The sequence below is a fragment of the Corvus kubaryi genome, unplaced genomic scaffold (genome assembly GCF_017639235.1).
Source record: "Corvus kubaryi isolate FWS band 111438036 unplaced genomic scaffold, C.kubaryi_AGA036_p1.0 37397, whole genome shotgun sequence".
Lineage (NCBI taxonomy): Eukaryota > Metazoa > Chordata > Aves > Passeriformes > Corvidae > Corvus > Corvus kubaryi.
The window spans coordinates 12,915,334-12,931,173 of record NW_024581136.1 but is presented as its reverse complement, the minus strand read 5'-3'; the positions used below and the strand labels follow the sequence as shown (position 1 = coordinate 12,931,173).

The 15,840-nt window shown below is 59.0% G+C and overlaps 1 protein-coding gene across 3 annotated transcripts in view; it reads left to right on the top strand.

Moving 5' to 3' along the window:
* The window catches only part of EPHB3 (EPH receptor B3), a 31,102-nt gene that overhangs the window by 3,474 nt on the left and 11,788 nt on the right, over nt 1–15,840 (top strand). For 2 of the 3 annotated variants that reach the window (XM_042041993.1, XM_042041992.1), the window contains exons 2-3: nt 13,351–13,415; nt 13,787–14,459. In XM_042041993.1, coding sequence (XP_041897927.1) covers nt 13,351–13,415; nt 13,787–14,459 — 738 coding nt within the window. Of the gene's footprint in view, nt 1–6; nt 76–13,350; nt 13,416–13,786; nt 14,460–15,840 lie in introns of those variants that run through there. The other variant, XM_042041994.1, reaches the window with a different exon arrangement.

The window sequence follows — 15,840 nt, the reverse complement described above, 5'->3', positions numbered from 1 at the left end:
CCCCCCCGCCGCCGCCGCCGCTGCTCCCCCTCCTGCTGCTCCTGCTGCTCCCCGGTGGCCGCCGCGCTCTGGAGGGTGAGTACCGGGCGGGCGTGCCCGTCCGCCGCGCCGGGGCCCGGGCGACCGCGCACGGGTGCACGCATCCTCCGGGATGTCCCAGGCCCGTTGTGGCTCAGCTCGACTCGTCGTCGCGCCGGAGATGCCCGGTTGTCCCTGCGGAGAGCTCGTCGCCGCAGCCCCGCTCCTAGCGCTTAGCCGCCCTCAGTAGGTTTCAGAGTCAACGCCCCGTGGAACCGAGCCCGGCGCGGCAGAGCCGCGGCATCCGCGGCCGGCGGCTGCTGGCAGGGAGCGGCGCCTCTTTGGATACTCGGTTCACGTTTCGAGGCTTTTCGCCACGACCGAGAGGGCTGGAAAATTAATATTTCTTTCAGTGGAAGCTCGCGGCGTGCCAGAACTGGTGGGGCCGCGGAAGGAGTGTCTGTGTGCCGTGTCCGGCTCCATCCCTTCCCCGGTAAGGCTCGCCGCGCCCGCTGCCTTAACCCCCGAGGCTCCAGCGTAGGACCTCCGGGGCGAGTGGCCACGCGTGCCGCATCTACCCCCGACCGGGTGTGCGCTCCGCGGCTCTTCCACCCTCGAGTTCCGATGGAGTTGGGAATAGAATGGGGAGTAATTCTCTCCCCCTTGGAGAGTGGACGCAGGTCCGCGGGGCAGCGCCGTTGCACCCCCAGCTTTCAGCGAGGAAAGAGGCTTTTGGCCCCGCTGGGGTACGGGGGTTCCCGGGCGGGCAAGGCGGGTCGCACCGGAGAGAAGGAGGAGAAGAGGGCCCGGACGGGTTTTTGTCTCGGCACAAATTGTGCGGGGCTCCGGCCGGAGTGCCAGGGGCGGCGGCGTTCTGGTGTCCGGTAACCGAACCCGCTGCCGGAGCGGCGGGAGGGGGCTGGGAAGGGAGGGACGGAAGGGAAGGGAGATCCCCCGGTCGGAGAGGAGCTGTGGGTGCCCCCGCCCGGGGGCTGCTCGGAGAGGGTGTCGTGCTCGGGCTCCCGCTGCCGTCGCCCCGCGTTGCGAGGTTCGGGCCGCGGCGCCGGGGGTGGCCGTGGGCAGGAGCCCACCCCGCTGCGGTGGATGGGGGACGTCTTTCCTCCGGCTTTGGGCTTTGTAGAAAGTTTGGGGGGTGGTTGTTGTCCGCGTTCCTTTTCATTCTCCCTCCGTGCGATTTTTGTTTTTTCTTTAAAAGGGAAAAAAAATTAAAATTCCTCGTCCTTTGTACGCTGTAGGAAGCAGAGCTGTGGGCCTGCCGGGTCCGTGAGCTCCTGGCTAAGCGGGGACCCCGCGGCAGGAGGGGAAGGGAGAAGCGAGCAGCACTCAGCCCTCGCGGGATGGAGGTTCCCGAGCACCCGCCCGGGGATCCCTGCCTTCTGGAGAGGTGCCGGAGGATGAAGTTGTAGGCAGGGAGCCCGGCGAGGCCCCACGCTTGCGGGTAGCCCCTCACAACCTGCTTCCCATCAGCGGTTTGGGAATTTGGGAAGGATAGCTGGTGTGGGGGCTGGCAGCACCGATGTGCATCACCTGGGGACGGTCCCTCCAGTCCCTGGGGAGACAGGGAACCCCAGCCTCTCCGCCGCTGCCGTCTAGGGATGGAGCAGTGCAAAGAGTCTGATGGAGAGAAAATAAACAGCCCCTGCTGAGGAGTCACTGGGTTTTTTCAGCTTCCCGAATGTGTGGAGGGGTCAGTGGCTGAACACACCATCTGAGAGGTCAGGGCCCAGCTGGGTGCCAGCCCGGTGGAACCACTTCGGGGCTGGCTGGCAGCTGCCCAGCAGTTTTTGGGCTGGCCCCGATTCCCCTGGGATTCTTCCTCTCTCTGTCTCTTCCTTTTTTTTTTTTTTTTAATTTTTTTTTTTTTAATTTTTTTTTTTCCGCTTTGCTCTTGTTCAAGCTGGATGGAAAGTTGCAGCTGGCCTGGAGAGGCTTCTGCCTTGCCCAGCTTAGGGAAGCCGCTGCTCGCATCAGGGTCAGCAAGCTCCCACTCTTCTGCTGCGTTGGGCATTTCTGTCCATGCTCAACGCTGCTTCCTGACGGGGACCGGCGCGTTCCAGTGGTTACTGTAAATCTCGTGTGCACGTTTGTTTGGATATTTTAGTGCTGATCATAAATCTGGCGTGGCCATAAATCTGTACGCACGTCCTGCAGACAACAGCAGTGAGCAGTCCCCAGACCCCGGCCACTTTACCGTCCCCTCCGAGGTGCACTGGGCTGGGCTTACAGCTGGTGCCGGGCTGGAAGGGCAGGGGGCTTTGGGGCTGGATGGCGCTCCCCGTTCCCAAGGGGATGGTGGGGAGTTGGGTTTCTTTACAAGGCCCCACGGGGGTGGAGGAGAAAAGCCGCGCTCGGCAGCAGCTCAGTGAGGGCTTTGTGCTGCCGAGGAGAAAATGGTTTCTCTCCAGATCCTGTAAGTGCGCTGGGTTTGTTTGAAGTCACAATGTGTTTTTCTTCTCCGGTTCAGCAGTCCCCGGGCCGGCTGCAGAAGGAATGCTCTATCCGGGGGCAACAGCGGATCCTTTCTCCAGCGCAGGGGTTTGAGCCGAGGAGTTTGTCCCAGCGGGGCTGTGGGAGCAGAGGCCCTGTGGGGAGCGGACGCGGTGGAACAGCATGGGGAATGTGCTGCGTTCCAGGCCCTTGCCCACCATCCAGGGGTAAAACCCCAGGCTTCAAAACACCCTGGCTCAAGGGAGCATGGACAGCCACAGACTGGATCTGCCTGTCGCCCTGGGGTGCGGGTGGACTGGGACAGGGACTTGCTCTCCCTAGGAGCCACTCTCCCAGGCCATTCCTGCCCTGAGCAGCCACTCTGGATTCAGGACTCCATTTAAACTTGGGGTTTCCCACATGCTTCCTCATAAACTCCCATGCAGAAGCATTGCAGTTTGCTACACGTAGTCCTGAGCAGACTTGGGCTCTAGTGAAATAGCCAAACCCCCCAACGCAGCAAGATTTCTAGGGGGGATTTTCTTCATCTGGTCTCTGCCCAGTGGCACCTCCCAGACCCCAGCTGGGTGTTACACAGATTGACCACGCTTCTCTCTGCACCGGCAAACCCCTGCTTAATTGACCCCTGTGCTGGAACTGCCAGGTATTTTCTTGGCAGAGAGATTTGCTTTCTGTTTAATTACTTTTCACAGAAATGGCATGTTTCTTGGCGGGGCAATGGGAGAAGTTGGCCCTGCTGTTTTATGGATGCTTGGGGTAGGGCTGTGAGGGAAAGCGGATCGTGGGGCTCCGCAACACTCACTGGATTCATTAAATCTCCCATTCCTCACTAAAAGCTGCGCTCGAGGAAGCCTTCCCGTCCGTGCTCCCGAGGAGGGGAGAAGGGCTTTTCTTTGTGTCAAGTGAAGCATGCGGAAAGCCAGGGAGAGGGAAAACTTGGAGTGCCGGGGTCCATTTGCAGCCCCATGATTCTGCCTCAGTGTACAGCGAGGCTGTGGCTGCCGGGCCATGCCTGCCCAGCCCTTGCGATTGGGAATAGCGGCCTCTGGTTTTTAAGGAATGAACCGAAACTCCTTGTTTTGTTATGATGACTTACTGCAAGAGATATTTGGGGAAACCAGTTTGTTGCATTTTATTTCCGTGAGCCGTTTGCTGCTGCTGCTGGAGCAGGGGAGCTTGGTGTTTAATTAAAACAGCCCCAGCAATCTGAATCACAGACTTGCATGTTTTTAAAATTGTAGCTGTTCCTGTTGTGCTGAGTCAAACTGGTTTGTCGGGATTAAGCGTCTCTGCCTGGGAGCCGCGCTGGGGGAAGGGTGCTGGGGCGGCCCTGGGGTCGGAATCCCCACTCTCAGCTGGTGCAGACCACAGGGTGGGTGTCAGCCTCTCCTGGAGGAGAACCCTGGGAAAGGGGGACTATACCCAAGGGCTGCGGTGGAGCTGGTGGTTGCCATTGCCACAAGCTTCTCAGTGGTTGAAACCATAATGAGCTGCTGTTGTTTCTGTGTCCAGCATGTTCCCATGAAGCGTTTGGGGGATGGTGGGGATGGGGGTGCCCCTCCAAGGCCAGGAATCTCCTTGCAGAGCCTCATGCCCCAGGGGATGGGCTGCCATCTTGAAGGCCAGGCAGCCTGTTGCAGTGACACTCCCACCAGCCTGGGACCGTCCCATTTGAAGTCATGTTTTGGTTTTTTTATTGCATTTTTGTTGTTGTTGTTGTTGCTCCAAACCCAGCCCTGTGCTCTGGCTGGGCGGTGCTGGCAGTGGGGCATGGGCCGTTCCCTCACAGAGCTGAGCCCCAAGTGGGAGCCATTTTGTAGGGAGGGCATGTGGGCATCCTGCCTGTGGAGGGACAGGCTTGGCACAGTTGGTGAAACCTCATCCTCCTGTGCTTGGGGACCATTATCACCCGCCCTCAGCATGGCCATGGAGGAGTCATGGAGCCAAGCTTGGGAGTGGGGCAACGTCCCCTTTCCGCAGGGCTACATCCCTTTCCCACAGTGCCGCCGTTCCCAGAGGGGCTGCGTCCCTCCCCCGGTGCCCGCTTTCCCCTCGGCGCAGCCCAGTCCTCCAGCCTGTGCTCCCTGAGTCAGGAGGTAGCGAGCCCAATGCTGGCTTCGCATGGCCGCCCCGCTGAAGAGGAACGGGAGCCATTTTGGGAAGAGGCTGGAGCACAGCGGCATGGCTGAGCACCGGGCCCATCAGCTGCTCTCCATGCACGTGCCAGCGTGTGTTGGCTGAGGGTCCCAGGCTGGGACAGGGGGGAGGATTTTGCTGGGGGGGTTGTCTTTATTTTATTTTTGCCCATTGCTAAGCCCTGCTGTGCTGCGGGGCCTGGCGTTTCTCATGCATGTGGCAGGAGCTGTTGACAAACACCTGTTTCCCAGCCCCCTCCCCAGGAATGCCCCGGGGGCCCTGCGGGGGCTGCAGTGCCGGAGGAGTGGGCGGCAGGGATGTCCCCTCCCAGGGGAGCCCTCCACCAGGACTCTCCTGCCCAGCAGCAGCTGCAGGGGGATTTGAGCCTCCCTGTTCCTCTCTGAGGTGTGGCTGTTGCGCGGGGCTGCCAAAATCCATCCCTGTCCCGGGGAAGGGACGCTGCTGTCCCCATGTCCCCTGCACCCACTCCTGCATCTCTTGGGTGCTCAGCGCCTGCCCAACAAGGGCTGGGTCGCAGGGGGACCCCGCAGGGAGGGGGGGCATGCACACACGGCGTGCTATCCAAGGCCTTTTTTTATTAATGAGAAAAATGTGCAGGGCTTGAACGATCGCCAGGAACAGATTTATTCTAGTTCCCCAGAAATTAAACCGAAATGAAGGAGCGAGTCAGCCCGGCCCGGCACCCCCTCCTGACTCTGTGCTTGTTTTAACTTTGGAAGAATCTGACTTTGGGGGTGGGGGAGGTGGAGGAGAGAGGGGGGGCAATATTTGGGTTTAAGCAGTTCCAGATGGGCTTGGTGCTCTTGGAGAGCTGTGGAAGAGAGCAGAGAGCAGCGCGGAGATTTGGGTAACTGCCCCAGGCAGTAGAGAGGAGGGAGATCTTGGCAGAAACTCCCACTCTGTGCTGCCGGGATGGGATGGAGCTTGGCAGCCAAGCTACCCGTCTGTGGGGCGAGCCTTTGGATGTGCACCGAGTAACCTTTTTTGGGGAAGGGGTGGGGTTTTTTTTTTCTTTTAAATGTCATTACTCCTTCTCTGGGCACTTTCCAAAAGTACAACCTGGAAAAAAATGGAGCTGGAGGGGGAGAGGGGCCTTTTGGATCTCAGCCTGACGCAAACAGTTGCCCTGCGGAGGCAGGTCTGCAGTACCGACCGCCTTTTCTTCCTTCCCCTGGGGACTTTGGGGCTCTTCATCTGGCCCCACCAGCCCAGCTCAGCTTGGTGGCCCCGTGGGGACATCTGTCCCGTGAAACCATGGCCACAGGGCAATGGGGTCACAGAGAGAGGTGGCAGGAGCGTCCCCATCATAACATGTCCTGGAAACAAGGGTGTCTTTGCAGGCTGATTTGCTGCCTATGTCCTAGTCAATGGCATTTGTGGCTCGAACAGGTCTGGCATCTCCTGATCGGATGAGTTATTTCTGTGGCAGCAGAGGACGGCTGCATGGCCATTCCTGCTGGGGATGGCGACCTATAAATCTGTCCTGCCTGCTGGCCATAGAGCTCCTGCCTGCCTGGCACAGCTGGTTGCATTGTCCCTTTGGCAGAGAGCTGAAGCGGGCAGCCCCTTCCCCTGGGCCAGGCAGGGACATTCCTGTCCCAAGTGGGCAGTCTGGTAGCAAGCAAGGATGAGAGGCTGTCTGTGGGATCTGTCCATTCCCCTTTGCACGCAGCCTGGCACAGCAAAAGCATCTTGTTCTCCTGGACAAGCTGAAGCAGCAAGCACCAGGGTACATCCACCATGTGGGCAGGGATGGCAGCTCTTCCTTGGCCAGGCTGACCCTGGAGTAGCACACTGGGCTCTGACATCCGAAATCCCTATGGTATTAATAGAACAGTAATTGCAGTGCAGGGCTGGGCTTGGGCAGCTGGCTCCCATCCTCTCCCAGCGTTGGTACGGCCTTTCTGCAGGACCAGGGCCTGGCAGCAGGACCTGGCAGGCTTTGGGCAGTGGGCTGCACGTGTCCTTGGCATGCAGCTGGAAGGCAGAAGCTGCTGTCCCAGGCAATAGTCCCAGGCTACCAGTGCTGTGCTTTGGAAGGGGGTGCTCACAGTGTGGTGCTGGTGGGTGCTGGAGCCCAGCTTGGTGTGGCCCTGCTTGTAAAACAGCAGAAACCTGCCCTTCCCGCCTTGATCCAGTTTGTGACCAGGCGGAAAGGAGCACCCATCCCTCCCTGCATCCCAGCCGCTGCCACTTGAGCTGCCTTTTGCAGAGCTGGCACCTGTCCTCTCTCACATGCTTCAGTCTGTCTTGCAGCCATCAGGAAACAGCTCCTGGTGAGGAGCACGTGGCCGGAAAACCCTCTTCAGCCGGTTAGCGGATGGTGGGTCGGCAACAGGGCAGAGCTGGATGGAGGGAGCATTCCTGTCCCCCTCCGCCCCACATGCCAGGCAGCTCCCAGTCATCTGGGATCTGGACCTTGCCAATGCAGAAGGTGCAGGACATTGAGATCGGGTGGGGAGGACTATGAGAGAGATGCAGTAGGCCAGTGGATCAGAGCCACAGGACTGTCTCCTGGCATGAGGTTAATACCCCAGTGTAGGTGTGGGATTGGGAAATGAAGGATGCATCCTTGGAATTGGAGTTTTGGGCCCTGCTGTGAGCTTACCATGGTTCTGGCAGGGCCAGAACTGGCAGTGGTGAATGATGCTGGGACTGGCAGTGCTGCCCACCCCTGGCTGGGCTCTCTGGGCAGGCACTGCCCGGCTTGGTGTGTGCATGCGCCCTGTGTGCGCAGAGGGGCCTTAATCTCAGTTGGGGCCTCTGGGCCCTGCCATAATGCAGAAATAATGAGTCTATTATTAAGTGCCCACAGTACTTCTTCACTCCGGTGGCTCGCCTCCAGCAGCAGGCAGAACCTGCCCCGCTTGAAGTGGATGTGTCATCATTTGCCTCAGCAAATCCAATCTCCTTTGATGATGGGCCAAACGCCCTTGGCATGAAGGGCCACAGCTGTGATACAGGCCCCTTTTTTTTCTTTCTTCCCCTCCTCTCTTCCCTTTGTTCCCAGTTCATTGACAAGTCGCCGGCTTGCTTCGGACCTGGGACAGGTGGACATTGGTGGGCATGGGCAGTCAGAGCCCCCCAGCTGCCCTGGCAAGGGATGGGGTGGGGGCCAGCTCCCACGGCAGCCTCGCGTCTCCCCCCTTGGCGCTGGGGAGCAGCAGGCGCCCTGCTCGGCATAAGGACAGGTTCCCAGCGTGGGCGGTGATAGGGAGTGCTCCAGCCCTTCCCTTGGGCTGAACCGCACTGCCTGGCCTGCCCAGCCTGACAGTCGGGGAGGGCAAGGGTGGAACCAGCACAGCCCCCTGGCCTTGCACTGGGTGCTGGGGTAGACCGGTGTGCAGGGGGTCCCCAGAAGAGATGGGATTCCTGGGGGAGGATGAGTGCATGTGAGCTGTGCAGCATGCTGGCAGTGCTGCCAGCCCCATCTCTGCAGAGGGAACTAGCAGACAGTGCCTGCCAGAACCTTCCCCAGGCTCCCAAACCCCATGCCTGGCACATCCACCATGGGTACCCCCTGACCACCGAGGATGCCTGCTGGTGCCCTGCCTGCTGCCTCCCACCCTGGCTGCAGCCTTCCTCCCTGCTCTCCTGGCTCTTGACCGCATCAGCACGAGCCTCTCCTCCCTGCAGTGCAGCTCCGGCACAAGGGGCTGCCAAGTGCTGAAACCTCCCAGCACGCCACCTCCTGTGCTCCAAAGCTGCTGTCTGTGGTGTGCTCCATCCACGGAGCACGTGGGCTGAGCGGGACGGGAGAGCTTTCTAAATGCAGGCAGCATGTGGAGTCGCCTAGCCTTGGAGCAGGGACATCCCCTGCCTGGAAGGAGGATGGCTACAGGGTTTAGCTGGGGTCAGAGGGGGAAGAACCCTCCTGGAGGAGGAGGAGGGATCTGGGTGAGCTGCATGCTTCAAGAAAACGTGTTGCGGGGTCTCCCAGACCTGACGAGCTCACAGGGTGCTCCCGTGGCTCAGCTTTTGTGTACTGAACGCTTGTCAGCGGGAAAAGTGCAACCTCAGGTTCTCTCCCACAGGCAGCTCTTTGTTCCCAGATAAAGGACCTTACACCAAAGGCCCTTTGTGCCGCTGCTCAGAACAGTGCTGGGATTAATTGTACCGATAGGTGCTTGAATGGAGAGCACGCAAGGCCACTCGCTCCTGGCGTAATTATCTTCAAAACCGAGAAGGAAATTAAAATATGCAGAGAGATGCCCCTTTTGGTGGCTTTTTGACTAGCAGGCAGTCTCCAAGATTTAAAGTGCATCTCTAAACAAGCTGGCATTCCTTCCAGAGAAGAAAAGCATGGCAGTGAGGGGAAGAGGCATCTGGCACTACCGTTAGCAGCCATCATGGTGGAAGCCAAGCCATGTCCTGGGGCAAATGGCCTGGCCATTGATGGCATCTGCAGGAGTTCAGCATGGGGCAAGTGGCCACATAAGGCCAGTCTGGGCCACTTGCCCCACGCTGAGCTCCTGCAGACATGGTGCCATGGTGTGCATAGCTCCCAGAGAGCATGGGTACGTTGCAGAACAGGTTCCTCTGTTTGCAGCGAGGCTGCGTGGGTGTCTTTACTAACTTTTCTCCCTTGCCTTCTTCCAGGATGCTGTGGACTTGCATGAGCTGCCTTCTCCTCATCGGGGCAAAGAGCTGGCATTCTACATTGCTAGCATATCCTGATAAAAGCCATCAGTCCACGTATTCAAAGGAGAGAGCGTTTAAAGTGGAGCTTATTGGTGGAGACGATTGAGTCTTCCCCAGTGGCTTCATCTTGAAAGAATTTTGATATTTCCCCCCCCTTTTCTGGCTCAGCCATCACTGCTGCGCGCGTCTGCCGCTCAACAGCGCGAGACGGGCTCTCTGGGCCTCTTAAGGGGGGAGTTCAAACGTTTTCGCTGGCCTCAGACCATGCATGCTGCATTCCTGAGCCTCAGCACCGGGAGAAAGAGGTCCCTGGCTCCAGATGGGTCCTTGCCAGGGCTTCAAACACCTAGTGAGCTGCTGGGGACTCTGTGGAGGTGATGGGAGGGCTGCTGGTAGGGGACCCCTTGTCTTTGCAGCTCGGGATGTGCTTGGGAGGGGACTTGGAGGGCAGGCAAGAGGCAGCCAGAATGATGCTCACAGCCCTGTCCAAGGAGTAAGAATCTTTCCCTATCCTGGGATCCCACTCTGCCATGGAACTCCTGCTTCGATGTGGAGTCAACCATGGCCAGCTGCACTTGCTGAGCATAGCAAGGCTCCTGCTCCATCTCTTGCTTTTGCCCAGCTGAAGGTAAGGAGAGGACAACTCCCCTGCGCTGCAGACAGTGATAAAGCAAGCCTTAGGGTGACTTCCCCAAGCTGGCGAAATTGGGAGCCAATTTCCCGTTGACTAATGGGACCAGGCTCTTGCTGTGGTGTGCGGGATTGAAGTGGCTTTGACTCACTGTTCAGCCAGCCCTGACGCCGTTCACGTCCCTCCACAGTACCTGCAAACCTGAACCGCGCCAGGAAATCACCGGTGACACCTCTCAGGCCACCTCTGGCACCATGGGCCGGAGGGAGAGAGCAGCTGGTTGGTCCTGAACCAGTGAAGCCCAGTGTTTTTGGGAGAGAGGACCAGGTTCAGGGCCAGGCCACGGTGAGAGCTCTGCGGCACCTTTAAGAGCTGAGAGCAGTTTCTGCAGCTCAGCTCAGCGTGTGCCACCAGACCCTGGATCACGCAGCACAGAAGCCCACAGGGCCTTCCACCCACTGCCTTCACGGTGGCAGGCCGCAAGGGTCTGGGAGGCTCCACTGACCCCACCTGGGTCACTCCTATGGCTGCAGGAAACCCCCACTGCCCTCTGTGATCAGCCTGTTTCCTTTAGCTGAGTTGCTCGGTGATTTTTTTTTGTTATTATTATTTCCCCTCCCCGCTCTCTCTGTGTGGTTTACGTGGCTCTCACGCCAGCAGCCAGCTTGGCTCTGTCAGTTTTTTCTCTCCTCTGCTGGTCAGATGGCAGATGCTGCCAAATTAGGATGCAGGCAGCGAGCCTCCTGTCCAAGCTGAGGTTCTGCCCACGGCTGACACTCGAGGGGAAGGATGCTGCCGGAGGGGACGACTGCTATGGCAAGCGCTTCCTACATGGGACCTGCTGCTGGGCAGGAGAGTTCCCGCATACCTTGGACAGGTTTGGGAAGCAAACACCCACCATGGTCTGGTCAGTCCAAGCTATGCTGTGGCTTGCCACAGCATCCTTATGTCGCTCTACTTGCGGGCACACCCTGCCACCTAGATCCCCATCTCCCCAGCCTGACTCACCGCCACAGCCGCTCATCCATCAGCAGCCCCAGCCCTGAGCAAGCCGGGCATCCCTTCCCCGCTCCTCCTGCAGAAACAACCCCCAGCTGGCTGTGCCAGCAGCAGGGCCTTGCACTGGCTGGACCCACACAGAGTATCCACACCGGGGGCTGGCAGCCCCACACTGTGAGCGCTGAGCACACACTTGGCTCTGCTCACCGCCAGCACGGCATGTCTGGGCCCTCACGGCACCGCTGTGCCCTTATTAGGGCAGCCAGCGCGGGGCCTGTCCCTCTGAGAGGTGTGGGCAGCCCCCTTCTGGAACCTGCTCCCCCATCATCTGGCACTGCCCACCCGCCCTGGCAGCCACCCCACGCAGGGGTCTGGGAAGCGCAGCAGCATCTCCAGTGGTCTTGTGGCCATGCAGAGCCATGCTTGGAATCCTGCTGGCATTCAGTAACTGATGGTGTGGGAAATGGGAAGGGAGACAGATGACGGCTTGGTATGTCCCCTGGGCGCGTAGTGCCATGGGACCAAGCAGAGGCTGTCTTATGGGTGCACAGACTCATTCTGCCCATCCTGTGTCCCACCTTCCTGCATTACCTGCTTGGCAGAGGGCTTCTTCCTTCTGTCCCTCTGTTTTTGCCAGATGCCCCTAGTTTGTTTTCTTGAGAAACAGCAAATAACCACTGCCCAGTAACCATCTCTGCACTGGTGTCTGTTGTAGATGGTGCCGCTCTGCACCTCTCCCGATAGGGAGCTGGCACCATTAAAGGTTTTCCTCCTTCTGTCCCCAGTGCCATGTCCACTGCTAGTGCCACCAGCCCGCAATGGGACTGTGTTTGTGTTTGCTCCAGGTGAACAGCCTGGGTGAGAAGCAGGCTCGCTGGCCCAGCTGGGAACCTGGCAAACCACGAGGCCGGTCAGAGAGCCCACGTGTCCCCAAACGTGCTTGTTTATCTGTGCCGTGGTGGCACCCACAGCCTGTGCTCCCAGCCTGTCTGTGGGTGCTGGCTTGGGAACTGCTGGCGGGTCTCCCTGGGCTCAGACGCGGGAAGAAGGTGTTTACCTCCGTTTGGGCTTCATCCGAAACCCTGCCATGCGTGAATGCTTCCTTCCTCCTCCACACTTCCTCCCTGGCTGGGTCAGCCTGGGGCTTTTCTGGGGTGGAAGGAAAGAAGCTGAAACTGCCTCTTGCTGTGGGGCTGAGCCGTGGTGCTGGTACAACTGAGCTGCCCTGGGATGTCCTTGTGCCCCAGCTGGCGTGAGTGAGCTGTTCCCAGCCTGCTGCTGGGTCTAGGAGAGCCATGGCTCCCTGCCCTTCATCTCAAGCCTGGGTGGGCTGAGAAGTGGACGGATGGATGGGCAGCCCGTGGGGAGCTGCACGGGGTTTGGGATGAGGCCATACTTGCGGCTGGGGAGGGGGATGCCCTCATCCGGGAGGTGTTTTGGCGCTGGTCCTGCATCCTGCTCGGTGCAGGCAGCAAAACCCCCCTGAGCACGCCAGGGCCTCCAGGCATTTGCATCCCCCTTCCGCGAAACCCCCCCTAGGCAAGAGAAGATCCAGAGGACCCCGGGGTGCCTGCTCCCCTCCAAACAGCCTAAGGGCCATCCCTGGAGTGGGGCTCACAGGGCCAGCAGCTCACAGAGGGGCCATTGGCCCCTGAGCATGTCAGTGTGTTCTCATCCTTGCGTTTCACTCCCGGTTTTTGCGCGTGGTGCTCGTGCGGAGCCACGCGGCTCTGCCCGGGATTAGCGACAGCTGCCTGCAATTGCAGCTCTTCCCAGACAAGCGTCTCGCTCCCCCAAGGCTGGGGCTGGGGCTGTTTGGGGAATGCTGCCGGGGTGGTTTGTCTTGTAGTCTGCTCCAGGAATGTTGGCCAGACGGTCAAATTCTTCTCCCCTCTTGTAAAATGAGTGATGTGGGGCGTCTCTGGGAGAGCAGCCTGCCAGTCCCTCCTCCTCTGGATAAACCTGCCTGGCCCGCACCGCCCTGTCATGGGAACGGGCCCTTTCAACCCCAGCCACAGTAAATACGCTCCCTGCCAATGCAGAGGGGGAGGGTGCGGACAGGGGCGCCTGGTCTTCCTCCTTTGGCACCCTCTGCACTGGCTGGGGGGCACGTTTGGCCGTGCTAGTGGCTGGGGATGGCAGCCTGTCCCCATCTCCCCCTGGCCACCTGGCTGGCTCCTCGTCCTGCTGCTTGCCTGCTCCAGCACAGCTCTCTGGGGACGCCTCGCTCTTCCTGTTCTCTTGACAGGAGAAGAGAAATCTGGAGTCTGTCTGTGCCGCTCCCTCCTCCTCCCACCATGTCTCACCCCCCAAGTTGCTGTTTTCCACAGAAATGTCAGGCTCAGCTCTCCTCTCCCCCACTCCTCCTGGTTTTTTCCCCTCTAATCTTGGCCTTCATCTCCAATTACTTCTTTTTCTCCTTCCTTTCTCTCCAGAGACCCTGATGGACACGAAGTGGGTGACCTCTGAGTTGGCATGGACAACTCATCCAGAGACAGGGGTAAGTTTGGAACCAGCACTGATCCTGACCTCCAAAGGGCAGAGCTGGCCCTGGCCCCATGGGAATCATGGTTTCTCACCAGTGCCTTTGTGAAGCTGGCTACATCTTTTCTCCTTCCTTCCTGTGCTTATCCTCACCTGATGAAACCATCCCCTCTTGACTCGGTGCCAGCAGAGCGGGAGTGCCATGGTCCCTGGCCTGGGTTGCTCTTAGTCACCTTGATGACCAGGAGGGTTGTGACGGGTGGAGGTGCAGCTGCTGCTCTTCCCTGTTGACTGTTGCCTGTTCCCCCCCACCCTGTGCCGTTCACAATGTGTCCATGGCACTGACGTCCCTGGCTGGGGATCTAACCCTTTCCTTTTCAATCTCAGTGGGAAGAAGTCAGTGGTTATGACGAGGCCATGAACCCCATCCGCACGTACCAGGTCTGCAACGTACGGGAGGCCAACCAGAACAACTGGCTTCGTACCAAATTCATCCAGCGCCAGGATGTCCAGCGCGTCTATGTGGAGCTGAAGTTCACTGTGCGGGACTGCAACAGCATCCCCAACATCCCTGGCTCTTGCAAAGAGACCTTCAACCTCTTCTATTATGAGTCAGATACGGATTCTGCCTCCGCAAACAGTCCTTTCTGGATGGAGAACCCCTATATCAAAGTGGATACAATTGCCCCAGACGAGAGCTTCTCCAAGCTTGAGTCTGGCCGTGTGAACACCAAGGTGCGCAGCTTTGGCCCTCTCTCCAAGAATGGTTTCTACCTCGCCTTCCAAGACCTGGGAGCCTGCATGTCCCTCATCTCCGTCCGGGCTTTCTACAAGAAATGTTCCAACACCATTGCTGGCTTTGCTATCTTCCCGGAGACTTTAACGGGGGCCGAGCCCACTTCCCTGGTCATCGCACCAGGCACCTGTATCCCCAATGCAGTGGAGGTGTCTGTGCCCCTAAAGCTGTACTGCAACGGTGACGGCGAGTGGATGGTACCCGTGGGAGCGTGTACGTGTGCTGCTGGATATGAGCCCACCATGAAGGATACCCAGTGCCAAGGTATGTGCATGGCAGAGTGATCATGGCTTTTGTCCCCGTGGGTGCATTGCTGTGAAGGAGGTGGTTTTGTGTTGAGCTCGATCTGGTTTTGGAGGCTTTTCCCTGATGAGGGAGCAGGGTGATATCTTAGAGGACTGGTCTGCAGTTTGACTCCGAAGCCTTAAAGCCTTTGCTTTCTGGACTTGTGCAGTGTCTGCTGGGACACACTGGTGAGCAACCACCATTGCATCCTCTGCAGGATGCATCCCCTTGCACGGAACTGCAGCTGAAGGCATGGCCCTCAGCAGGGATCCAGCACATTTAAGCCCTAGAGCATTACCAAAATCTCTCTCTCACCGCTGCTGCTGTATCCAGCATATTCCCTCTCCCTCCTGCAGTGCACATGGCTGGGGCAAGTGATTGTTCTTGGCAAGTGTGATTTCACGCTGCTTGTGCGGAGGCACTCGGAAGCACGGGTGGTGAGCAGGGCTCTGCTGTGGGAGAAGCCATGCTGATGCATGCTCCCCCTGCCAGCACTGAAAGCTTGCAGCAGGGATGGCAGGGAGCAGCACGAAGGCAAGGGATCTGAAGCTCCCTGTTCTTGCTGGAAGGGAAGGAAACATATTCTGCACATGGAGATATTGGGGATGGAGAGCCACCCTAGCAGCAGGATAGCTCTGTGTGAGTCCTGCAGCTCTCCCACGATAGCTTTGGTGTTGCTGTTTAACCCCAGTTCGGGTGTGCTGATAAGAAAAAATCTGTCTGGATGGATGTTGCAGTCCCTTGGGGTGATTTCTTGGGAGCTGGCTTGGAGCTTCTTGGGACCCTGCCCGGGGGTGGCTGGGGTTTAGGGCAGAAAGGTTGCTGTTCCCCTTGGCTGCAGGCATTGCACAGGGAGTGGGATGCTGGCTGGGCCCCCAGCGCTGGATGCCTTGTGCTCACCGATGACGGGATGCTTGGCACCGGCCCTTTGCTCTTGGCAGGGGCCATGTGATTTGGGATGGGCCGTGATGTGGGGCTCGGGCCAGGCTGGCCTCCCTGTTGGCTTTGGGAGTTGACAGCCATGCTGCTGTGGCTAGTTAGGGAGAGCTCAGTCTCCACAGGGCCGCAGCTCTGCCGGAGATCCAGAACCTCCAGCACCATCAGTGCCAGCACAGCCCTTACTTCAGTGCCACGGCCCCCTGCGTCAGTCTTGTAAGCAGCCAATCTGGCTCCCCCTGAGCAGATGGACACCAGTGCCAGGCATCCATCCACACTTCAAACTGCACTGAGGTCCGTGCTCCTGGGAAGCTGCTTTCCTTCTTGCTTGGACTGGGAGATCTTAGACCATACACAGTGTTGATTCTTTCCCAGCAGAGAGTGGGGTTTGGGCACAAGGTGATGCAGCTTCCAGCCAGCACTG